Source organism: Sturnira hondurensis, unplaced genomic scaffold (genome assembly GCF_014824575.4).
Source record: "Sturnira hondurensis isolate 20B ecotype Veracruz unplaced genomic scaffold, ASM1482457v3 Scaffold0002840, whole genome shotgun sequence".
In the NCBI taxonomy this organism is placed as follows: Eukaryota; Metazoa; Chordata; class Mammalia; order Chiroptera; family Phyllostomidae; genus Sturnira; species Sturnira hondurensis.
In genome coordinates, this window is record NW_028075471.1 from 29,890,481 (window position 1) to 29,916,725 (window position 26,245).

Consider the following 26,245-nt stretch of genomic DNA (forward strand, 5'->3'; position numbering starts at 1 on the left):
ATTAAGGAACACCAAGAATTGCCAGCAACACCGAAAGCCAAGACAAGGGCAGGGAACAGATTTCCCCCTGAAGGCCTTAGGAGAGCATTGGCCTGCCAATACCTTACTTTTACACTTTCAGCCTCCAGAGAATGCATTTCTGTGATGTTACCCCATCCAGCTTATCTTGATTTATCATGGAAACCCTAAGAAAGTGGTCTGCCCTTCCTTGGACAACTTCATTTACCTCACAGTGTGATGCCTTCACTCTTGCTGGTACCTCTCCATGGAATGCCCTTGCTCGAGGAGTTTGCAGGCATCCCCAGAGGCTCAGCCAATGAGGCTCGGGGTGCAGAACATTCAGATGCTTAAATGCCTGAATCTCGATGGAACTTTCCTGTCTGCCCTGTCTCAACTAACCCAGTCCCAGTACAATGTACTCATCAACTGCTTTATTTCCTTCACCACACTCCCTTCTATCTGAAATCGCAGCATTTCTTTCCTTCTTTACTTAGAATGTAACTGCTGAGAGCAGGCCCTTATCTCTGGTGCTCAGCAGTGACGGAACAACTCCCAGCACAGAGTAGGTGCTCAAGCAATGGTTCATAAATGAAGAGTCAGATGCTCAGCAAGTATCTGTTCGATAAATAAATGAAAGACATGTGCCTTCTTGCTACCATCCTCCTTCTAATAAGATTGACACCCAAAAGCCTCTTCTTTGTATGAATTTAGGTAACAACTATTTCAGAGACCAAGGAAATAATTCTCTTTACATTGGCCTTTACAAAACTGCATCCTGAGAGTTGGAAGGTCCAGCTGCTGCACATGTGGGCTGCTGATGGAGGACACCTGCCCCCTTGTCCTTCCACATGTCAAATCATAATCTTTGCCTCTTGGGAAAGCAGGCAGAGAGGGAGGGGCATGAGGAAGGGTGGTTAGCCAGCTTTCTGTTCAGACCAGAACGACGCTGCCATGGGCATCCACCAGGGGGCAGTCTAACAAAGTTGGAAGACAAGCATATAAATTGAGTTCACTTGAGGGCAACTGACAGCAATTACAAGACCAAAAAAGAGGGGGGAGGGGAGATTACATTATTACATCATTAATGATTACATCATTACTCTGGTAATCCTCCAAATTAAAAAAGATTAAATAATGTAGAAGCCACGAGGGAGTAGAGGCTCCCGGGAGTCGCCGTCCTGGGAGAGCAGGAATGGAGGAAACCAGAAGGGATGTGGACCCGCCCTCACACCTCCACCCCAGGGTGGCTCCCCAGGGGCAGGATAAGCCGTCCCCTCAGCTCTGACTGAGGACTCTCCATAGTGATGCAGTGGTTCCAGTTGGAGACCCCGCCCCCTGGTTTGTTCCCAATATGGTGGCGTGGGACATCCAAGGGGTCACGCACGCAGCCTCTAGCGCTTCACAGGGTGAGGAGCCCGGGACCACCAGCTGAACCCTTAGGGTCTGGAAGTTCAAGGCTATGGCACAAGGTGCTGTTTACAGGCCAGAATCCATTCTTTCCTTCCAGTGTCATCAGGGGCGGGGCCATGAGATTACCTGTTGGCCAATGAGCAGGCGTGAGGCTTCTTGGAAAAGAAAATGACTGGACTCAAAAGAAAAATTTTTTTCTGCCTTCTCTCACTTTCCCGAGCCTGAGTCTGAAGCAGAACCAGCAAGGAACACCCCACGAGACACCTGGGCACGTTTGGCTGTAGGGCTGCTGTGCTATCTTCCCAAGGACTGGGCCTCTTCAGGATGGCCCACCCAATCACGGGCGGGAGCTGGCTCTGCGCTCTCAGGCCTGCAGTGGTGGGTCTTTATTACCTCAGTTCTGTGCAGTACAATCGCTAAACAGAGAACACTTCCAGACATCGAAGCCCAGCCTCCCCGAGGCAGAATCCAGAGCAGTCGAATGTCCAGCTGCCCTTGCAGAGAGCACAGCTACCCGACTCACACGAGGCTCCAATTCGGAAGTGAGCACCGTGAGGAAAAGAGGTTCCGTGGGGAATCTGATTGGCTGGTGAGAATGACGCAATGCGACGGACGTACCTGCTTTCAGAACTTCGAGTCTGGGTCCCAGGAACAAAAGAAAAACCTCTGGGTCAGCAGCGGTCAACAGCCTGGCCATCGCCCCCTGCAGGACATGGCTTTGACACTTTCCCTGCTTCCTCCAGCCTCACAAGAGTTCTCTGAGCTGCCCAGCATCTCTTCCCTAATGAGTTCCCTAAACTCTCTGACTTATCAGTGAAAATTCTCTTCTGTGGCTAGCAACTGAAAGTTTAGACTGACAGGAAAATGGGCTCGGGGGGTTGTGACAATCGATAGAGCCGAGAGAAAGTGGGGCTGGTTATCTAGTCTAGCAGGGGCTGAGGACTCTGGACACCCAGAGGCATTAGGGCGTGGGACTCTGGCAGCCAGCCGGTGATGTACCCATGGCAACCTGGAATAAAAGGCTCACCATAGGCACACTTTGGGGGTGTCTGGTGGCCATCCTTACCAAATACAGAGCCCACAACAAGATCCTGGAGTGAGCTGCTTCCGTTTCTAGGAACCTAAAACATCCACGTGACCTTGGTCCCACTCACACTGCATGAGCCTTGCAGATCACCTGGAGGCCAGAACTTCCCTTTTTCCAAGTTCACTCTCAGCTCATTTGGGCCTGTTCTCAGGCCTCAGCTTTGGAATCTAAAGGGGCACAAGACCCAGGACATCAGATTTCTGCCCCATCCACCTCCTCTCCTCCCTGCCTTCTACTTCTGCCAAGTGACAGTCACCAGGAAAAATGACAAGACATTTATTGAGTCATCTACAGCAGTGTGACATCCATAAAGTCCCAGACAAGGTTGTGTGCACAGCATTAATGGCGGTGGCAGGAGCAGGAGGTCTGTGTGGCTGGTCTTGGCTGTGGGGGAGGAAACCCAGGCTGCCTGGCTGCCCCGAGGGACCTGGGAATGCCAGGGCTTGCCCTGCCCCAGCCCTCATGGGGGCAGAGCTACAGAAGACAGACACAGGACAAGACACACATGACTAAGCCCAGACACATCCCAGGACTCAAGTTCAAGGAAAGGAGGACTGGTGGCTTGGCCCACTGGAGGGATGTCCCAAAGCTTTAAAGGATTTCCATGGGGGTGGCAGAGAAATGCTGGCATTACCCACACAGAAGCCTCCTTATCCTAACCAGAAGAACAAACCGAGTCAGTAGACGGAGACAGACCTGCAATCCTGTGTCCATCAGAAGCCTGGCCTCCACCTTCCCTCCAGTGCTGGTGGTTTTTACAGATGGGACAAAGCTTAACCCAGAAAGGCTCCAACCATTTGGCAAACAGCACAGGGTACCCTGCAGGGGTCCTCACTCCAATCACCAGCCCACACCTGTGTGGTGACCAAAGCCCATTCACCCGCAGAGCATCTCACTTCAACCCCATCCCTGTCCCACGGTACTGAATGCAAATCACACCCTCCCGATTATTAGATTAGGAAGCAGAAGCCCAGAGAGGTTCAGCCTTGGTGCACAGAGCAAGAGCTGAGGCCCAGGGCAGCAGGCAGCTCCCCCGCATCACAGTGGCTCCATCACCTCTCCTCTCCTCCAGAGCACTAACAACCTCTGTAGCCAGAGTCCCTCGAGAGCTGCAGAAGGCTGACCATGTCCACAGAAGCTTTCCTAAGGGTCTCGCTGGGGCTCCTGTGCAGGGCTGGGCTCCTGTGGGCAGGCCCTGTCCTCACACCTGCAAAGCGCACTGGGTCCCAGCTTAGCACCAGGCACCCGGCTAGGCCTGCCAGTGTTTCTTCGTCAGCCCAATGGGGAGGTTTGGCCTGCAGATCTCAAGTTCCTCCCCTGCTCTAGTGCTTGGAGTCTCCCCAAAGATACATGGGGAAACAGTCAAGGTCAAACAGGTCAGTCGCAAAACTGGGAGAAACCCAGGCCCTCTGCTCAAGTGGGAATTTACGGTGACAAAGCACTCACTGTTTTCACTCTGGAGTGGCCTTGAGGGGGTCAGGGGTACTCCCAGAACAACAAAGCCTCTTCTGCTTTCCTTCAGGAAGGGAAAGGGGCAGCAGGAGGCAGAGGAGTCAGGGCTCCTGGCAGGTGATGCTGACTCGGGTGTAGGGCAAGCCTTGGGCCTGGCTCCAGCTCCCTGGGCTTGGTCCCCAGAGTCACCAGTACAGGGAGTGCGGGGACTGGAGAAGGAATCACAGCAGGCCCCCAGGTGCATCAAGGAAGGTCACCAAGACAGAGAATGGGGCCTGGCCTCAGACATGGGGACAGTCATGAAGTCCACAGTGCTAGGGACCACCAGTGCTAGGGAGCCACTGAACCCCCCAAACCTCACACTTTGACCCTTCTTGGGCTCCCTGACAGCCTCAGCACCCCTGAATTGGAGTCCCACCTCCCCCAGGGCCAGGGACATTCTCGACACTGCCATGCTGAGGCACCCAAGACAGAGGATGAGAGACTTCCTCCTTCCAGAATTTGGCCTCCTCTTGGTGCACTCTGTCCTATGGGGTTGCATGGAAGAAATGTAACTTCCTTTGTGATAATGACCTCCTAGAGTCATGCAGTCAGGACCTCTACTCCTCTCCAGCCTACACCCTCCTGGGCCCTTGGCCTCCCCTCACTCGGTGTGTTTTCTTATCTTCTTGGGACCAGGCAACGACCACATCCATGCCCAAGGCCCATCCTCAGTAGGTGACTGGCGTTTGGACAGAGGCCCCTGGGGGCTGCACGAATCATCCAGTCTCACTGCCCATTTCACAGATTTGGAAACAAAAGATCAGAGAGGGAAGGGTTCACCCAGACTTCATGGCAGCCTCCCGTTGTATGTGCCTTCAAAAGCCCCTGCCCGACCTGGGACCTGGGACATGGAGAGCATGGTGGGCACAGCTGCTCACAAGCCTGGCAGGAGTTGGTTTGGAGAGAAGAGCAAACTGGCAAACCAATGGGGAACTGGAGCCTCCAAGAGGACCCAGGCCCAGGGCTCAGGTGGGCAGCATGTGCAGTTCAGGGATTTTTTATTTCTGCTGTTTTGTGATGGTCTCTCGATAAAAAAAAAAAGTCTAAGCCTCTTCCACAGTGCGGCGGACCTGCTGAGGGTGGTGAGGATGGAAAAATAAGGCCCATAGTCGGGGCTGCTCTCGGAATTTGGAAGTGACCACTGCTCACCCAGTTGCATCACCCTAGGGCCCTGGGGGCCAGGGAGGGCTGCACACCATGCCAAGGCACCTACCTACTCAGTGGTCCTAGGCCCAACCTTTCCCTCTGGCTCACCAGTATTCACTGTGGTGTCCAAACGACACAGATGTTCCATTTCTAAGAATAAACAGCACCCCCCCACACACACACATATACACATACAAACATACACATCAAAACCTTGGCTGTTACACATAATGACACATGTCCTCTCCCTTCCTCAGATCTGAACTGGAGTTTGGCAGACGTGCAGAGCCCGAAGGAGCATCTGAAGGCCCCTTCCCACACCAGTGGGGAGACTGGGGCCCAGACAAGGAGCGCTCTGCCTGAAGTCTCCTGGTCTGAGGCGGACCAGGAAGGTCCTCTGTCTTTGAATCCCACCCAGCCCGTGGCCCCTACCAAGCAGCCCAGGCCCCTCAGCAGGGCCCGAAGTGCATGGTGACCAGTGGACACCCACTGGAGTAACACAGGTATCTCACAAGGCCTGGTGCTGGATGGAAGGACAACTGCACGCCCCTGGCCAGCCTCAGCCCCAGGCTACCCAGGCAATTCCCTTCCTCCTCCAGCCTTGCCAAAGACCCAGGGTCCACAGTTCTCCAAACTGCGCAGCGAAGCCCTTCTCCAGTCGCCCTGGAGGCCTCTCCAGGAATGAGCAGCCCCACCAGCCCCAGCCCCCTTCCTCTTTCTAAAACCAGGCAAAGCAACATTCCCCTCCCCCAACATGGTCACAAAACGAGTTCACAGACACACCTGGACGGGAACACCAAAAGCTGACGGTAGGAAGCCGGCCCCCCACATGGGGCATGGCACTCCAGCACTTTCCTCCACCTCCCAGAACAGGGCTCTGGCCTGTTTTGTTCTCAGGCTGGCTATGGGGACCCAGGACAGGTGCTGGGGCGCCCCATTCTTCTGGTAACGGGCCTGGTAGACGTGGCTTCCCTTCACCGTCTGGGATACCTCGGACACCTTTGTCCTTCCGTGGTGATTCCAAGAGCACACAGAGGGCGGTCTTTGCAGAGGTCTCAGAAGGGTTTTAGTAGCTGAGTCCAACCACGCCCAAGGAGCTGGTGGCTGGGGCTCCTCATCGTCCATGGGGGTAGTGCTGGAGGTGGGGAGGGGCCCCGAGCCCTGGACTCGGGCCTATGGAGGTGTAAGGATTCACGGACATCACTGGAAGGTGTCTGGTTCATCCCAGTCATGGCTTTGACTTACAGCAAAGTGGGGTTGGGAGGGCTTAGGGATTCTACGGGGAAGGCCTGGCTGGGGGGGCAGTTTCTCTGAGGCACCCACCTCTCACCTTCTACAGCTGATGCCTGGGGCAGGAAGGGCAAAAAAGCGGCTACCAGATGAACCCTGCCCGCTGCGAGCCAGGGGGACAATAATGGAGATGGTGAAGGTCTTCTTCCACAGTTCCCTCTATGTCCTTCCCGATCATATCCACATTTCTGGCTCGAAGCAATTTCCCATGGGCCAAGTGAAAAGCACCAGAACTTTCCCTGACCTTCAGCCCCAACTCAAACTGCAGCCTCAGAGGGGAAGAGGCCTGAAGCTTCCCCATGGGCCTGACACCCAGGAGCTGGGCACCCGGACACCATGCGTGGGAGACCTTCACGGCTGGTTTGCACTGAAGGACGCTCTGGCCACCCACATGGCACCTCTGGCTGGCCCAGAGACTGGGCCAGGCCTGGGAATGTCCCCAGGGGGACGAGCTGGCTGGAGGAGGCCACACGGAGAGTCACACAGTTGAGAGGCTGTCAGGCAGGCCCCACCTGAATCCCCAGAGCAAGGTCTTCAGCCTCACCATAGGCCAGGTGGCAATGGGGTAGGGGGAGCTGGGACCAGATTGAGGTGAAAGGGACACTGGACAAAAGGATCAGGATGGGATGACTGTTCCAGATTTGAGGAGTATTTACATGTCTGGGGTCAGGGCCCAGAGGCCCATGGTGGGTGGGGCCAGCAACCAAACAGGAAGAGGGGGGACATACCCATCTTCTCCTGCATCCTTCTCCCCCCTCGGGGAGCCCAGCTTGCAGCCCAGGGCCTGCCCGAAGGGAGAAAAGAGGCACAACATGCGTGGCCAGCGCCCGCCTGCAGCCCTAGCCTGTGAGTGGAGGTGAGGAGGGCGGAGGGGGGCTCAGGTGGCCAGGTTGTCGGCCGGGAGGCCTGACATGCGGATCTGGGAGCTGCTCTTGCTCAAGATGGAGAGCTGGGTGCCCCCGTTCACCCCGCTGCTGGCCAGGGATGGGTGCCGGTGCTTGAAGTCCACGGCGAAGTAGCGATTCACCTTCCAGCTCCGCCACTTACGTTTGATCTCCGCCTGCACCTGCAGGGAGCAACGCAGGCAGTCACCTCCAGTGGTGGGGACGTCCTGTCCAAACTCATCCACTTGCCTCCCTGCCACCTCCAGCAGCACCCCAGGCCCCCAGTGGGAAAGGAACACCTCTGAGGAGCTGACCGCAGCCCCTTGCCCACATCACTGTCTGAGCCAGGCCCGCTGATGGCTTCCTGGGGCCCCGGACTCTCGTGTCCACAGTTGGAGACTAGCCCATAGGGCCTTCGGGGAAGGTTTTAAGAGCTGGCCCCAGGGCAGACAGATCAGGGCAAGCAGCGCCGCTCTCGCTGGTCTTCACAGGCGGGCTGCCCACGAGGCTCACCTGGAGAGCTTTGAAAAGGCAGATGCTCAGACCAGCCCTGCTACACGCACATCAGGATCTTGGGGGCAGGCCTGCATGTGTTTCAAGGCTTCCCGGGGTTGCCAGGATGCAATCAGGGTTGGGAACCACTAAATAGTACACTCCTCTAGCGAACACACCCCCACTTCCTCTTAGCATGGTGTGCAGAGGGCAGACCCTGTTTCAGCCTCAGTGCGCCCCCCAGTCCAGCACCCATGTGCGATGCATGGGCTGGACAACTGGCAATGGTCCCGGCGCCCACCACCTGGTTCCAGCTCCCCCGTGCAGAGCACACCCTAGACAAGCCCCTGTATTCCCACTGCTTGCTCCCTCCTGCCTCTGCTTGTCTATCCTCGTCTGACCTTTCTGCAGGGTGTCTTAGCAATCCCGGGGCCCAGTCCTCTCATTGCTTAGATGCAATAGTGGAGAAGCCTGCTGAGGTCCAGTGCCACAGCTTCTGTCCACAGCCCAAAGCCATCCCACCAACACAGCTCCATCTCAGCACCTAAGTGCTGGGCTCTACTTAAAGTGGCACCCGAGCAGGCAAGATCTGAGACCTCAAGTGAATAGCACTGGAAATGGAGCATTACTAGGACGTTCCAGGCCTCTCCCCACGGTCCCTGCCAAGTCCCCAGAGTCCCCTCTCTATAGGGGATGGGTTTGCAGGCAAACTGCCTGCTAGGAGCAGCACTGAACTTTGGGACCCTGCTGAGCCATGGACCCTGTTTCCCATGCCTCATTCTTCCTCACTTTCACTTCTTTGTTACTGGGGTACATCTTATGGCGAGAGCCCTCCCAGGTGGGTCTGCTCTCCACAGCAGATGTATCTGGGGGGCAGGGTGAGGGAGTGCTCTGCTGCAGAGGCTGGGCCTCGGCTGTACAGCAACAAAGTGGGAGAGGTTCTGGCACAGGGTGGAGGCTTTCAGAAGACCCTGGCACCATGCCACCCTCTTCCTGCAGGGCCTGGGAGTGTGGCAGAGCCCAGGTCTGGATTATAAGCCCTGTGTGGCCAGTAAGCCACACCTACAAGTGCTCCCCAGGAGTCCCACCTCCACTGCGTAGAAGCCAGAGGGCCAGGGTCTTACCTCCCCATTCAGAAAGCAGTAGAGAACGGCCACCACAAAGCCCTGGGGAGAGAGAGCAAACACACCTGAGCATGTGAGCAAGGGACCTTCTGCACCAGGTGTGGGGGAGGTGGCAGGGGCGAAGAGTGACACCGGGAAGCAGAAAAATACAATCACTTAGATCGGGGGGCACCTGCCGCCCTGGAATCTGGGGCAAAATGGGACAAGTGCTGCTCCACATCCAGGGAGCCAGTGGCTGATGAGAGTCTCCTCCTACTGACATACCTGGCTTCGGAGCTCGCATTTCCTGGGTCAAATCCTCCCAGTTCCCAAAGGCCAGCTCTATCTGTCTTCCTACAAGAGGCCGCCCCTGAATGCCCCAGAATGTCCTCTGGGCTCCCAGCCCACCTGCAGGCCTCCTGGGGACACCCCTCCAGGATGACACGGACCTGTGTTGTCCCCACTCTCACCCTAGACCAGGCACACAGCACACCCCACGCCACAGGAGTATGTGCTAGACACAGAGTAGGTGTTCCGATACCCTACTACATTCTTCACGCATGCTCTTCGTATTCAGATTCCTAGTGCTGAGACAGAAACCTGGGCTTTGATCCCCAGGCTGGGGCTTTGTCTTTATAACTTGCAGCCTTGCCAAATGAAGAATTAAAATTGGGGGAGGGAAGAGACTCGAGTCAGATACAGAGAACTTCCTGGCCATCAGGTCAAATACATGTTGGGACAGTTGGGTGGGGGACAGCTGCTGTCTCCTGGGGGCACTCAAGGGAGCCAGCCCTGCGTGCATAGCCCCTCGTGCTCCCAAATGGTTGTTTTCTCACTATGGACCATCTCACCAACTCCCCTTCGCTCACTTGTTTACAGCCCGCCTATGTTCACTCATGGGGCCCCTAGTCTGCCACTCTCTCCCTCCATGGGTCATTTATGTACATGTCCGCATGCTCATCCACCAGTTGACACCACTCAGCACTCTGTGCCCAGGTCCTGGACTGGAGGCCCTGACTTGAGCGAGACAAACCTCCAGTGCTCATGGGGTGAACAAGTTAGAGACGGGAGTCGGGACATGGGCACAGAGGTATCTAGAGGGCACTCCACTCACACCCAGAGCTGCTGCTGAGGGATGGGGGTGACCGTCCCAATTGCCAATAGAGGCCAGGTTCAGGACGTCCCAGCACAGTGACTGGAAGACAGCAGTGTGTCTGCTCACAGCAGCCCAGAGCGTAGGCAGCAGAAGGGGCTCTCCCAGCTCCTTTCTAGTCTAGAACTCTCATTTCAGAGATGGAAACATGGAGGCCCAGTTTAGGTTAAGGAAGTTTCTAGAACCACCAGCAGGTTAGGACCAGGGCCATGGACCACTCTGAGTCCTGCCCCCACCACGTACCTGGAAGGAGCCCAGCCCCAGCTCAAACACCAGCCTCTCCCTCTTGCTGACGTTCTCCGGGGAGAAGGCGAATACCGTGTAGTGGATCCCAAACAGGGGGATGAGCAGCAGCGTGGACCGGGCCAGCCGTCTGTCGGGAGAGAGCAAGACATCTGCTCCAGGGGCTGCCTGTGCTTGGGCCGGAGCCTTGGAGGGCAGAGAACCCCAGTCCCTGCCCTTTCCTATCCCTCAGAGGTGGAGCCCTGTCCACAGATCCCCTCAGGGTTCTCCCCAAATTCAAGGGGCCCAGGAGGGATGGTGGCTGACACAGCTGGGCTCCAGAGCTCTGTGGGAAGTTCTGGGGGGGGCATCCTCCAGTCTACAGGGCCCCTGTCCTTCTAGACCACATCACTATCTTGTAGACCCACTAAGTGTGCACATGTAAGTATGTGATTGACAGAGGCACCCCAGTGAAAAAGTGAAGTCATGGCAAAACACAGGGAGGGGATTTGGGAGGCTTGAGTGATGACATGATGGGTCCTGAGCAGAGCCAGCACTGTCCTGCTCCCCGAGGAAGCCCCGTGGACCTGAACAGGCAGCCCCAAGGGGCCACAGAGATGGCCGTGGTTTTTAGTCTGGGACTAGGCAGGGACACTCCTAGAGAGTGACAGGGCAATGCTGACAACAGGGAGGTGGGGTCGGGGCACAGTGAGTGGACCACAGGAGAGACTTGGGTGGGGTCCTAGGAAGGACTTAGTGACGGTGGACATGGATCATTCCCATCCAAGCAGGAGCCTGAGGCCAAGGGAGAGAAAGCGGTCTGCATGGGGATGGGGTGGGTAGGAAATAAAGGGCCAAAAGAACCTCTTGCCCTCAAAGTCAGCTCTTCTGCTGGTCCTTTGCCTGCCACTGGCTCCTTGACCCAGTGGGAGGGGCTCTGCTCTAAGGGGTGGGGCCAAGGAGTCACATAAGACATCAAGAGTATGCAGTACATACCCTTATGGGTCCTGTTCTGTGAAGAGGGGCTCCTAGAGGGCCCCCAAGCATGGGACCCCATCTTTCCCCATGCCAGCATATTGGCTCCCCCTGGATCTTTTCAAAGAGGAGGCCTGCCTGGGAGGTGCCGTCTGCCCCCCTCACCCTCTGAGTTGGAGTTGGGTGGGAGGTTCAGCCTCCCTGTCTCCCTGCACCCTTGGCTCATGGGGTAGACAGCTGGGCATGGGAGCTGCCATTTGATTTGGGGTGGTTACACCATGTGCCCCTCCCTCTTCCCCATCCCAGCTTTTTTAGGGGAGAATGTTCTGTTGGATCAAGACCTCAGAAATAAATCCGTGTAGTTGGAGTGAGGCCCTTGGCTTCTCAGAAGGAAGGAAGGGAGGGGGAAGGAGAAGAAAGAAGGAAGGTAGGAGATGCAAAGAAAAGGGAGGAGTCACCTGGGAAGACATTCATGTGGACCAGGGCTCATGCCTGGAAGGAGGAAGCCCACCCACTCTCCCCTGGCTCATGGGCAACCTGTGCTACAGGACCTGGCCGGGACAGCACCTGCCTTCCCCGGCAGCCCTGAGGCCGCCCAGAGCAGTCAGGGGTTTCTGCTAGGGGTCCAGGGCAGCCCAGTGACCCCTCCGGCGAAGGGGGAAGTGGTGGCAGGTGTGGAGGTGATCAGGGCCCAGAGTCCTGGGACCTTCACACTTCAGAGCTGACCAGAGGCCTGGGAAGGGAGACATGTGGTGTGAGCCTCAGGATGCCTGTTTGAGGACAGTCACAGAATCTGTCTGATCTGACAGGGACATGGGGCCCTGGTGTCTGTAGCCTGTGCCCTGGGGGAACACGCGTGGCAGAGAAGTCCTAGAAAATACTGAGGAAAGCTTCCAACAGTCAGATCTGTCCAGTGAGAGCAAGCTCCCCACTTAAAGGTATGTCTGAACGAGGTGGCTGCTCCCCTCAAAATCAGCCTGGCACCAGGTGACGGGCACCCTGGGTTCAAGCCTCACCCTGCCAGTTATGTGACCCGGAGTAAGCTACTTCACCTGTCTATGCTTCAGTTTTCACATTTGTAAAATGGGGGCAATACATGTACCCACCTCTTAGGCCATGGTGGGGGCTCAGAGAGGGAAGAGCGACCATGCACATGAAGTGTGAGTGAGGCGCGCTGTGATGGGGGTCCCTGTGATGTGCAGGGGCTGGGCCATATGAACTCAAGCTAAGAGTTCTGCTAAGACTAGTAGAAAGAATCTGGCAGTTCCAAAGACCGGAGCCCAGAGAAGCAGGACGCTGGAGAAAGGCACACATCCAGGTAGCAGGGGCTGAGGCTTCTGGGCCCTTCCTCGGTGCCCACCAGCCCCTCAGTGGCTGCAGCTCTGTCCCCACAACCTCCTTCCCGCCCCCACCATGAGATTGCAGAGAACTTGCAAGACACACACGTCAACATGCAACAGCCAAAATGGGGCTCGGGGCTTGGGGCTGGAGGCACAGGCTGCCCTCTGCCCTCCTCCAGCCCAGCAGTGGGCAGGCAGGCTCCAGGAGGCAGCAGCAGCATGCGTCCCCTCCCCCCGCACCAAGACATGGGCCACAGCCACGCACACTTACAGAGTAATGGTGGACAGTTCTGACATCTTGCAAGAGTGCTGCTGAGCCCGCTCTGGCTTGCAGTAGCATTTCTGCACGCAGCTGCTGGGTGTGACAAGATCAGCACTTCTGTCAGCGGGGGCAGGGGGCAATGAGGAAACTGAGGTGGGACTTGGAGCCACACAGTTCACGGGTGGGCAGAGGAGCCAAGGGTGTGGAGAGAGGACCGGGTGGTGACATGGAACATGAGCAAGCCGAGGGCCAAGACAAGGTCAGCTCTGGACACAGAAATGCACGCCCACATGTGTATACATCTGTGCACAGACATGCACGCACGCACACATGAGCACTCACCCTGGGATCATGGAGGGGGGCTGGGGGTGTCAGAAGGAACACGTGCATTCAGAAGGTAGGGCCGGGGTTGGTTCTCAGAGCCAGAAGCTGTCTCCAGAGTCAGCTCTAGGCTTGGAGCGTGGCCTTGCTGCACATCACCCACAGACCCGGGCAACTGGAATCGCACGCCACACCACAGACCTCGAAGTGCCCAGTGTCGGCGCACCCAGCTACGTGTGGACTTGATTATGAAGCCCGACTCCACAGGCACTGGTCCCCCGCACTACATCTCTCTTCTTCCACCTGAACCTTCCTCTGTCTGAGGCCCCAGGCACCTTGATTTGGACACACGGGGGCACAGAGGTTGTCTGGATAGAACCAACTTTAGACTAGACCTGAACAATCCAGTAAGACAGCCACTGTCCATCTGCGGCTATTTGAGTTCAAATAAATCAAGTTAAAAAGTACTTCCTCACTGGCCCTGGCCACACTGCAAAGACTCAACAGCTACAGGTGTCCAGTGGGTCCCAGGTAGGACAGCAGCGATCAGGGGTGTTCCCATCACTGCTGAGAGTTCTATCACATGGCCCAGGTAGGCTAGGCTTCCTGAGAGGATCCCATGGGCAGGGCCTGAAGGCTGAGGAGCATCTTTCAGGCACTGTCCCACTGCCTGCAGAAACAAGTGGCCCAGGGCGCTGGTCCAACTGGACTTTCTACTGGGGGAGGTACAAAGCTCACACCCCTCACCTCATTTCCGTCGCTTCTAGCCTTTCTCTGCCCGCCTAAGCCTGGCACAGCAGAAAGTGCGGGCACTTCTTGTCCTTGTCCAGCATGGCAGTGTCACCTCCTCAGACTGCAATGGACCTGCCAGCCTCACAAACCCTCCTCAGGTCCCACGCTGCACTGTGGTCCTGGGACCTGCCCGTGACCTGACCGGTCCGAGGAGGTTCCGATACGAAGGAGCACAGAAGCACGTGAAAGCCTCACAAATTTGTTATTTGTGACTCCAGCTATTCGAGAGCAAGTCTGAAGGTCCTTGGCACCAGGGAACATGTGCCTTTTTGCTGGGGCAAACATGTAAATCATATGTTTCAAAGATGGAGTAAGCTGAGGTCTGCCCAGCCTCTGGGCCTCAGTGAGGTCTATGGTGCTCATTTAAGAAACAGCATCTTTCAGCCCTGGCTGTTGTGGCTCAGTGGATTGAGCTCCAGCCTGCTAGAACCAAAGGGTCACTGGTTCGATTCCCAGTCAGGGCACATGCCTGGGGTGTGGGCCAGGTCCCCAGTAGGGGGTGCACAAGAGGCAATCACACATTGATGTTTCTCTCCTTCTTTCTCCCTCCCCTCCCCTCTCTAAAAATAAATAAAATCTTTAGTATATGTGCTGCTAAAATGAACACTAAAGATAAATAAAATCTTTCAAAAATTAAAATTAAAGGATAGTTCTTTTAGCCCTGGCTGGTGTAGATCAGTGGATTGAGCGTGGGCCTGTGAACCACACGATCATGGTTCGATTCCCAGTCAGGGCACATGCCTGGGTTGCAGGCCAGTTCCCAGCAGGGAACTCACGAGAGACAACCATATATTGATATTTCTCTCCTTCCCTTCCCCTCTAAAGATAAATAAATAAAATAAAATAAAAATTTAAAAAAGAATAGTTCTTTTAAAAAAACCCTGCATGTTTCAAATGCCACAGCACTGAGGTGGACAATACTGGCCCATTTTGTGGGTGAGGGGTGTGGAGCACGATGCTCTGCTACCCAGAGTGGGGCCCCCAAACCAGCAGCATTACCACCACCTGAGAGTTTCTCAGACCCGCAGACTCTTGGGGCCACCTCAGACCTGCAGGCTCAGAACCTGCGCCCTAACAAGACCCCCTGGGGATCCACATGTGAGCCGAATCTCGAAAAGCACTGCTGGGAGAAAGCTGTGTGTTTGAGAAGTCTCCTCCGTCCTCAGTGAATGCCAAAGGTCTGTTCCGTATGCATACACAGAGAGGCAGCCACATAGAAGTATGTTTTCTTTTAATCACATACACATGTACATGTGTAACTGGAAAAGCTTGACTGGGTATTCAGGAATGGACGCCCCTGGTCTTCACATTCATTCTTGACCTTGCCCAGATTGGAGGGTTGGCTATTCTCTCCTATAGTCAGTGGCCCGATCCCTCGACCTTGGCCTACATGAAGCCCAGAAAGCCGTGTCCAGGAGCCCGAGTGCCTGAACCTCAGATGTCACCTCCTCCACACTAGGCGTGAACCCTCACCCAGAATTCTAAAGCCTCAGCTGACCCCCTTTGAGATCGCTCTGCCTGGAGCTCCCAAATTGTCCCTGCCCTCCCTGGTCCCCGGATGCAGTAAAAAATAGACTCCTCTTGTTTCTTTAAAGTGTGCTCAAGGCCGTTCAGTGGCAAGTTAGCTAGGATACCAGCCTCTGGTAAAGATGTGTGCTTCTGGTGAGGACTGGGGTTCGGGGAGAGAAATGGGTGGGAGGGTGCCTAGTGCCTGGGGGGGCGGTGTCTAGTGCCTCAGGGGGTGTCTCTTGGGAGAAGGTGAGGAGGGGCCTAGGAACAAAGGTAAGGACTCTTCTTCCCAAATGCCACCCTTCCCCTAGATCTTCTGTGACTCTGTACAAAACTAAACCCACTGAAAAGAAACGCCAGGGAGGAGCGGCAAAGCCAGAGACAGGCATGAGAAAGAAAGAGACGTCAGCGTCTCTGGAGAGTCGCCACAACCAGTGAAAGGGGGGAAAGCAATTTAATCAAGAGGAAGAGATAAACCCAGGCTGGCTAATGAGCTCAGTTCTGATTTGGGTCCAAGGGAGGACAAGAAACTCAGACAAGAGTGCTGGGTGGGGGCTGCTTGGTCAGTGGCGTCAGCCAGAATTAGAGGGGAGACCGTAGCAGGAAGTCAGAGAGCCCTGGCTCCCAGGCCTGGTCCTGCCAAGGCTTTCCTGTTTGTCTGCAGGAAAGCCAAAGCCATTTCCAGGTCTCCCACCTATAGCCCGTTTTTTTTGGTGCCTGCTGTGGTCTCAGGCCAAACTCCACAAAGGCTTTGGTGTGTCCAGTGAGCCAGGCTGCCTGGCTGGGGCCCTAGGAAACCCCTGGCAGGGTGCTGGACGGAGGCCTCTGCAGGGAGACCTCCGTGGGCAGCACCGCTGTCTGTTCACCCTGATCCCGGTGATCAGTCTAGCACCGGACGTGAGAGGCCCACGGAATGGTGTGGTCCGAGCCGAACATTTCCTGTAGGATCCCTCCTGACACTAAGATGCTGTGAGCCCCCAGCCCAGTCCCCAGGGAGGCACTCCCCACCACACTGGTACTCCAGGCAGAAGCCTAGAGCAGCAGATCCGGGAGCCCCCCTACCCCGCACCTGCTCCCCAACCCCCGAGGAGGAGCCAGCTCTGTGTGGCTGTATGTCTCCCTAGCCAGGGAAAAGCCTGTCTTCAGAGGTGAAGGTCGTCTTTCTGACAGTGGGCACCTGACAGCCCCACTGAGCCAGCAATGGCACCACAGTGTCTTTCCTCTTATTCCTCCTTCACCCTGGGGGCTGCAGAGACCCCCTGTATTGGGTTCCTGAGGGGGTTATAGATGGGGTTTTTCCCCAACACACCAGCTTCCAATGCCCGCTATGCAGTGGGAAGAACGCTGAGAATGAAGCCGGCTACACAGGGCCAGGCCCTGGAGACTTCCCCCCCACCCCTTCTGAGCCAGTTGGCTTCTAGCAGAGGTGAACTTTGGTCCCCAGGAAAAGGCAGGCTAACCCTGACCTCAGTCCTGGGCTGAGCCCATGACCAAGTTGAGTCTGAGCACACGCCCACACTCCCTGCCGAAGTCCTGACCCCAGGTACTCTTTCTACCTTGAGCGTCAGGTCAGAGAGTGTGGGGACTCAGTGCCACCGCCCAGCCCCCAACAGGTCCTTCTGCCACCTGGCCTCCGTCTGTGGAGGACAAACCCTTATCACCTGAGCAGCTGGAACCAACCTACAGGAAAGGGAGTGAATGCTGGTCTGAGGGCACAGGCAGGGGGTCCTCTCGGGCTTTCTTGGGGACTCCCAGGCTTAAATTTGTTCTGGAAACAGAGGAAAAAATCGAAAAGCTGTTGGTAGCTCTGAAGGGCTCCTCAGCCCAACACATAACTCTGGTGACCCAAGGGGGTTCGAGCACAGCCCTAAAACCCTCTCCCGCCGGGTGCTGCCCTTCCAGCCCCCCACAACCTCCCTTTCCCCACGGCAGACGCTTCTCAGCTGAACGCCCTCCAGGCGGGCAGCTTCATACACAGCTGGAACCACTGGGGCCTCTTCTTTTAGGAAACTATTTATATACTTGCTTAACACCATCTTCTCTCCCTGAGGACAGGAATGCTGGTGTGGCCAACCTTGGAGCCCAGAGCCCACCTGCTGGGTACCTGTGCCTGCACTCCTTCCTACTGGATTCATTGCACTTCGATACTGATANCTTCCAGCCCCCCACAACCTTCCTTTCCCCACGGCAGACACTTCTCAGCTGAACGCCCTCCAGGCGGGCAGCTTCATACACAGCTGGAACCACTGGGGCCTCTTCTTTTAGGAAACTATTTATATACTTGCTTAACACCATCTTCTCTCCCTGAGGACAGGAATGCTGGTGTGGCCAACCTTGGAGCCCAGAGCCCGCCTGCTGGGTACCCGTGCCTGCACTCCTTCCTACTGGATTCACTGCACTTCGATACTGATACCGAGTTCCCTCGGCTGTGGAGCAGGGAGTGTATTGGAGGTACATACATCTCACACACCTATCTCGCCAGGTTCTCTGGGTGCTTGTGAGCATTGAGAAGGAACAGACTGAGATGCAGGGGTGTTTCAATGCTCTGACTTCTTAGCATCCCTGTCCCTTTGATTGCCCCTCACTTTCCCAACAGGGTCTCCTTGACCCTGGAAACACGCAAACACGTTGCTGAATTAAATTGGGTCAAGCTAACCCCTGGTCCTGCATCCCTCACCTTTGGTTTGCAGAACACATCCACCGAGTGTTTAATCTTTGGGGCTTGGGATGAGTGCATGTTTCACTTTGTCTATAAAAAGATTTGCTGAGATTACAAGATTTTTTTTACACGATAGAAGCAAACCGACTAGCTGGTCCTTTGAACATCAGTGCCTAAATGAACAGGCATACCTCGTTTCATTGCACTTTGCTGATTGTGTATTTTTCTTTTTTTACAAATTGAAAATTCGTAGCAACACTGTGTCGAGCAAGTCTGTTGGTACCATTTTCCCAACAGCATTTGCTCACTTTGTGTGTCTGTCACATTTTGGTAATTCTTGCAATTATTTCACACTTGTCATTATTATTGCATTTGTTATGGTGATCTGCAATTGGTGACCTTTGCTGTGGCAGTTGTTTTGGGGCACCACGTACCACGCCCACATAGGACAGCGACCCTGACAGATGCCGTGCGTGTTCTGACTGCTCCACAGCTGCCCTCCCTCTCCCCAGGCCTCCCTACTCTCCCAGACAAAACGATGTCAGAATCTGGACAATTAATAACCCTCCAGTGGCCTCTAAGTGTTCAAATAGAAGGAAGAGTCACACATCTCTCACTTTAAATCAAAAGCTAGACACGAGTAAGCTTAGTGAGGAAGACACGTTGAGAGCTGAGACAGGCTGAGAGCTAGCAAAGCTGTGAATGTAACGGAAAAGTTCTTGAAGGAATTAAAAGTGCTACTCCAGTGAATGCACAAATGATAAGAAAGTGAAACGGCCTTGTTGTTCACATGGACAAAGTTCTACTGGTCTGGGGAGAAGATCACACCAGCTACATCCCCTAGGCCAAAACCTAACACACAGCAAGGCCCCCACTCTCTCCAATTCTTAAAGCCTTAGAGAGTTGAGAGAGCTGCAGGAGAAAAGTGCAAAGCTATCAGAGGTCGGTTCATGAGGTTTAAGGAATGAAGCCGCCTCTATAACATCAAAGTGCCAGGTGAAGTAGCAATTGCTGATGGAGAAGCTGCAACAAGTTACCCAGAAGGTCCAGCTGAGAGGATTCACGAAGGCGGCTACACTCGACCACAGAGTTTCTTTGTGGAAGGAAAAGCCTTATGTTGCAGATGCCATCCAAGACTCTCACAGCTGGAGAGGGGAAGTCAGTGCCTGGCTTCACAGCTGCAAAGGACAGGCTGACTCTCCTGTGAGGGGCTAATGCAGCTGATCACTTTTGATTGAAGCCATGCTCACATACCACCCCGAAAATTCTACAATTTTCAGAATTACACTCTAATTCTGCTAAGAATTCTGCTAAGTCTACTATGCCTGTGTTCTGTAAAGAGAGAAACGAAGCCTGGATGACAGCACATCTGTCTGCAACACGGTTTGCTGAGTAGTTCAAGGCCACTGTTGAGCCCAACTGCTCAAAAAAGATCCCCTTCGAAATATTACAGCTCACTGACAATGGACCTGGCCCTCAAGAGCTCTGATGAGATGTGCAATGAGATGAATGTTGCTTTCATGCCTGTTCATGCAGCATCCATTCTGCAGCCCAGGGACCAAGGTGTGATTTTGGCTTTCAAGTCTTATTATTTAAGAAATCAATTTCATAAAGCTGTAGCTGTCACACACAATGAGTCTGTGATGATCTGGGCAAAATGAATAGAAAACTTTCTGGAAAAGATTCACCATTCTAGATGACATTAAGAACATTGAGATTTCATGGAAAGAGGTCAAAATATCAACATCGACAGGAGTGTGGAAGAAGTTGATTCCAACCATACTGGATAACTTTGAGGAGTTAAGACTTCAGCAGAAGAAGTAACTGCAGTAACTGCAGATGTGGTGGACACAGCAGGAGGACTAGAATTAGAAATAAAGCCTGAAAATAGGACCGAACTTCTATAATCTCATGATGACACTTGAATGAATGAGGAGCTACTTCTCATGGTGAGCAAAGAAAGTGGTTTCTTGAGGTGACTCTGTTTCTGGTGAAGAAGCCATGAAGATTGTTGAAATGACAACAAAGAACTTAGAACATTAAATAAACTTAGTAGATAAAGCAGCGGCAAGGTTTGAAAGGATCACCTCCAATTTTGAGAGTTCTTTTGTACATAAAATGCTATCCAATAGTACCATGCTACAGAGAAATCACTCACAAAGGAAATTTGTCCTACTTTGAGAAACTGCCACAGCCACCCTAACCTTCAGCGGGCACCGCCCTAATCAGTCAGCCATCATCAGTGTGGCGGCAAGACCCCCATCAGCAAAATGATTATCACGGCTCAGGTGATAATTAGCATTTTTTAGCAATAAAGCATTTTTTAATTAGGGTATCTACGTTGGTTTTTTAGACATAATGCTATTGCACATTTGCTAGGCTACAGTAGAGTATAAACATAACCTCTGTATGCCCTGGGAAACCAGAAAGTTAGCGTGACTCACTGTGCTGCACTCTTCATTCGGCCGCGGTGGTCTGGACCCACCCTGCAGTGTCCCACGAGTAGGCCTGTGCAGACCATGTGCGAGTCACAGTGGTTCTTGTCTACAAATTAGGAAGGTCCCATAGGACTCTACAGCTCCAAGTCAGTGATAACTTTGAAACCCTGGCCCCAGACTTCTCTCCCATCAACTGCCTGGGGCAGGCAGTTCTCACTGCCTGGGGCAGGCGGTCTGGGCTGGTGAAGTGTCTTCTGGCTGCAGCAAGCAGGGTGTCCCTATTTAGGCTGTGGCTAAGTGTGAGCAAGCTGGGAGAAACCCCAGAGGAGAGGTCCCAGCACCCCAGAAGGAGAAACAGACCCAAAGCTCAAAGGGGAGATGAGGCCAACTTAACCACACCCTGGCTCACACATCCAAGGTAACTGCTCATGGGGGGCCCATGCGCCCTGGAGAGGAGGACCTGGGGCCAGATACAGCATATATTACTGATGCTGGACAGGGTGGTGAGGAGAGCAGTGGGGCCCTGTGTCGCAGGTCCCTGAGATGAAGGCAGGGGTCACCTCTCTAGGGCAGTTAGTTAGTGGCAGAGAACAGGCCCGACTGGTCCCCCAAGGGTGAGCCTCGGAGACTTCATACCTTAGTATGGATGAATATTTTTTACTACATAGCATACACATATAAGCAGGGGTTGGTAGAAACTTGCAAAAAATGAAAAAAAAACAGCAAATGGATAACAAAAGAAAGCGTGTGGGGGGGTGACTCTTTCCCAATGGAATGGAATCATCCTCCATGCAGAACAAAGCTTACCAAACCAGGCCTTGGGTTGACCCCCAGCCTCATGGGAAGGGCTTCCATGAGGGGCATGCCTGGGCTGAACACACAGACCATGGGAAGCCCCGAGGAGTGAGAATCACAGGGAAGGATCTAGCGTGGGTCTCTGAGCCGTTTCTCTCTCTCTCCCCGCCTCCTTCTCTCTCTCTCCCTCTCTCCAGGAGAACCTTCTGCTGCCCTACTTATCCACTGGGCAGCTATCAGAGTTCTGAGCCCCGCCTTCGGGTCTCTGATGAAGTCAGGACAAAGCCCCCTGCTAATGTGATGGAAATACTTCAGCTCCTTCTAATTTGCTCTCTTCTTTAAAAACCAAGGAAGCAACACATGTGCCTTATATCCTGGCCACAGACAGACCCCAGAGACTGCCCCCAGATTTTCTGTGCCCATCTGGCCCCTCCAGCCAACCACAGGGGACTGACCTTCCACCCCAGCATCAGAAGTGTCCCGGCAGCAACCCTTCTCCCCCCCACCCGCCCTACCACACACACCTAGCCTGGCCAGGCTTCTGACCGTGAAGCAAGAAGGGTCAGATGAAACACACTCAGGCTGCCCCAGAATGAGTTGGGGATGGAAGGAGGTGGGGCAGAGAAAGCAGGGATCAGCCTTTGGGGACATGACGGCAGAAACACTTGTAGGAAACAAACCAAATGGCAGCGGAAGTGAAGAAAACCCTACACTCAATGGTAAGAGGTTGCCTGTGAACCTCATCTGTCCAAACAATTCAGATATTCCTTTGCTCAGGGAAGAGGGAATTATAGGAAGAGGACCAGACCCAGAAGTAACCTGCCCCAAGGGGAAGAGAAAAAAAAGAATGTCCCCCTTGCAACACCGAGACCAGCGAGAATACCCACGTGACTCGCTGGTAGCAGCTGCAGCAACATGCACAGGCGGGGCTGGGACGGGAGCCTCAGGCAACCAGGGGTGTTCATGACCCTCCCAAAGCACCAAGATCCCCAGAGGAAACCCAGCTTCTAAACAACTGGACCCTACCTACCCTAGGGAATCTGGCAATTTCCATCTTTAGTTTCCTAGGGTGACATGACATCTGTCAGTGTCTTCCCTTCTCTCTCTCTTCCCTTCCATGCTATCACCATGTGGATTAGGAGCTCCTGGGCTGGCTGAGGATAGGTGGGTGACTAGATCTTAAAGGCACTTTTATCAGAAAGAAATCCTGCAAATGCCTGTGCTAGGTTACCCTGTCAGCACAGCCCAGGCCTCTCCGCCCGTGGCCTGAGAGCAGGGCCCTCGCAGCTGTTGGAAGTGACTATGGTATTCACACAATGGTACTTACAAGTAGATGCTGGACTCATTGCCTCCCATGTCTGGAGATTGAAGTTTTTGCACAAGGATGAAGATGATGCCAACAAAGAGCCCAAAGTTCACCTGAGGAGCCAAGAAATAGCAGATGGAAATGATTCTGGGCAGAGGTATCCACTCCCCTGCCCCTGCATTGGCCGTTAATCCCTCAGCAGGACCCTCCCCGATCTAGTCGAGATCCCATCCAGACTCATAATCCAAGATGGCGGCATGAGAACATGTGTTCCTAGGGTTGCAATGACAGAAGAGACAGAAGAAAAGGAATTCCACAGGAGTACTGAGAAATGGGAAAGATTATCATGAGTGAGCCAGAAAAGTGAGTGATTTCTGGAAGAGAAAGAGCAACTAGGGTCAGGGTGATGGAACAAGTCCAGTGCCAAACAGATAGAGAGGAGGCTATTGCAGAGGTGAGAGCTGCCCTCTGGAGGAACTCCAAGTTCAGAGTCATTGAATATGGGGAACTGGAATGGACAACCACACACATTATTAATTAAAGGCTTGCCTGGGAGTAGCAATGGCAGCATTTACCTTCAGATAAAGATCAGGAGCCCAAGCTCCCTAAAACAAGTGCTAAGCAGTGGGTACGGAGAGAGAGGAGGATGGAGGTGGACAAACAAACAGAAACGAGGCACCGTGAGAGGACTGCAGCACGTGGACATCTTCCAGATGCTGCCACAGCGGCACCCTGAGAAAGACATGGGGAGCCTCACGCTCGCTTATTAAAAAATAATAAATGCTGAAGATAAAGTAATTAAGCATCCAAGTAAAAAAACTAGGGTAAGAGTACCACAAATTTAACTTCTATAGAAAAGAAATTAATAAAGATAAAAATTCATTGTAAAAAATTATTTTAAAAGGTAGACTTGATCAATAAAAAAGATTTCCATTTTAGGCCTTGTTTCATTTGTTTGCGGAGGGCCATTAGAATTATAAAGCAAGCTGCCCTGTGAAAGCAGGGTCCTGTCAGTCATGTTTTCTCCTACCCGCCCTGTGTCTAATCAACACCTGGGATTTAGCTCAGTGATTACAGCTAACTGCATATGTGTATCCATTCAAAAGGAAAAAAATGTAATTAAACGGAACCAAAAAAAAGGAAACTAAAACAACAGATGCATAGAATATTTTAAATCATAAGAAGAAATCAAACAAAGTGGGGAAATGTAAGTTAGCAAAAGCAAATCTAGAAGATGGGGAGAATCTGAAGAGAGCAATGACCTCAAAAGAAACTTAGAAAGGAACCGACTGTGTATACAGGCAGAGGCGCCAGGCCCAGACCACTTTACGGAGCAGTTCCAGAACGCCTCTGAGGAAGACGAGGTTCACAAACTGCTCCACGGTTCAAGAGCAAATAAGGAGAAAAGCTCCCAAATTACCTATGAGGCTAACAAAACACACACACTCACAGACACACAGGTACACACCTAAAACCAGAGAACTTACGAAGAGCAATGCAAAAACTATAAACAAAATATGAACACGGAGAATTTAGCGGTGTACTAAATGAACCAACAGATCATAACCATAAAGGTTTTGTGCCAGGAATACAAAAGAAATGAAACACTTGCTACTGTAGCCAATTAAAGCAATAAGCTACTGTAGTCCCCGAAAAGATTGGCAGATAGTTCGGCAGTCATGACGCCAACGAGGACATGAGAGACAAGCACTCTTGTACCTGGCTAGTGGGGGGCAACTTGCTCCCCACAAACATGGTAAACGTACATAGCCTGTGTCCCAGAAATTCCACTCCTGGAGATGAATTCTGAAAACACTTGCACGCATGCCCCAAGATAGGCACAGAGATGTCCACTGTGGCATTGTTCACGACGAAGAAAAGCTGAAACACTAGAAATGTCCATCACTAAACAAAAATTTACTTCAGTAAACATCTCCAAAACACATTTGATAAAATTCGACACCTATTCCTGACTTTAAACAAATGTACACGGAAACAAGCCAGGACCAGAAACTTTGCTAATTTATTAAACAGTGACTTCCCAAGACTGCAGCAGGCAGCATCCTCAATGAAACCAAGGCATCCATGGTAAAAACATTAGAAAGGATGAGTAAAAACTAGCGTCATTTAAGGATCATGTCATTTTCTACCCAGAAAATCCATGAGAAACAGCTGAAAAGGAATGAGAACGAAAAATAATGTTTTAAAAAGTGATAAAGAAAAAAAAAACAAATAAAAAACTAAAAGCTTCCCTAAATATCAGCAGTAACNACACGGAAACAAGCCAGGACCAGAAACTTTGCTAATTTATTAAACAGTGACTTCCCAAGACTGCAGCAGGCAGCATCCTCAATGAAACCAAGGCATCCATGGTAAAAACATTAGAAAGGAAGAGTAAAAACTAGCGTCATTTAAGGATCATGTCATTTTCTACCCAGAAAATCCATGAGAAACAGCTGAAAAGGAATGAGAACGAAAAATAGTGTTTTAAAAAGTGATGAAGAAAAAAAAAACAAATAAAAAACTAAAAGCTTCCCTAAATATCAGCAGTAACCTGCTAAAAAACATATAGTGAATATTTATAAAAACATACAATGAATGATTCCCAGATGCAGCGAAAGCACAGACTGGCTGGACTTATCTCGGAGGCAAACTGAACAAGACAACTAAAAACTGTACAACTGTGAGAAAGACTGAATAAGTGAAGATCTGAATAAATGTTCTCGGAGAGAAAGGCTCATCATTGTAAGAAAATCGGTTACGGTCATCCCTCCTTCTTCACAAGGGATTCTCTTCAAGAGCCCAGAGGATGCTAGAAACAGCAGGTTGTACCAAGCCCCCAACATACGATGTTTTTCCTATACATCCATATCTGTGATAAAGTTTAAATTATAAATCAGGCAGAGTTAGAGGTTAATAATACCTGGTAATAAATAGAACAGTTGTCACAAAATGCTGTCATGAAAGTTCTGGGAGTGTGGTCTTTCCCCCTCAAAGTGTAATCAATGGGACAACCAAGATGGCTACAAAGCGACCCACCCGCGTGTATCCTGCACAGTGACAGACAGAGGGTCCCTGACCAGGCATGGCTGGGGGAGACAGTGTGAGATTTCATCACGCTGTCCACAGTGGCATCCACATTAAGACTTATGAACTGTGTATTTCTGGAACCTGCCATCTGATTTTTTTTCCAGACCATGGTTGACCACAGGTAACTGGAAACTTAGAAAGCAGAACTGTGGATAGCGGCACGGCGAGGGGCGGGGGAGCGTGGGGGGGGTGCCGTATCCTCCAAGTTAGGTTATAATTTCAGTGTAAGTTCTACAAAAATTTCCACCAGACTTTTGATTCGCGACTTGCCAAAGGATTTGAAATCCACATAAAAAAGAAAACGTGCAATAAGATTTGGAAGAATAAAAGAATAAAGAAGGGGAAATTAGCATACCAGATATGAATGCACGCTGCAGTGCTGAAACACAGAATAGAAAATCTGGGACCCAATGGAACACAGCGAGCGTTTATGATACAATGCCATTTCGGTACAATGGAGAAAAGATGGTCTATTCC

General features: G+C 52.7%; 1 protein-coding gene across 5 annotated transcripts in view; it reads right to left on the reverse strand.

Annotated features, from left to right (window-relative positions):
- Positions 1-2,757: 2,757 nt before the first annotated feature.
- ADCYAP1R1 (ADCYAP receptor type I) overlaps positions 2,758-26,245 on the reverse strand; it is a 49,192-nt gene continuing 25,704 nt past the window's right edge. For 3 of the 5 annotated variants that reach the window (XM_037041197.1, XM_037041194.1, XM_037041195.1), the window contains 5 exons: positions 22,700-22,791; positions 17,165-17,248; positions 10,303-10,432; positions 8,928-8,969; positions 2,758-7,493 (listed from right to left, as the gene is read on the reverse strand). In XM_037041197.1, coding sequence (XP_036897092.1) covers positions 7,305-7,493; positions 8,928-8,969; positions 10,303-10,432; positions 17,165-17,248; positions 22,700-22,791 — 537 coding nt within the window. In that variant the 3' untranslated portion in view covers positions 2,758-7,304. Of the gene's footprint in view, positions 7,494-8,927; positions 8,970-10,302; positions 10,433-12,867; positions 12,952-17,164; positions 17,249-22,699; positions 22,792-26,245 lie in introns of all 5 variants that reach the window. The other 2 variants (XM_037041196.1, XM_037041198.1) reach the window with 2 other exon arrangements.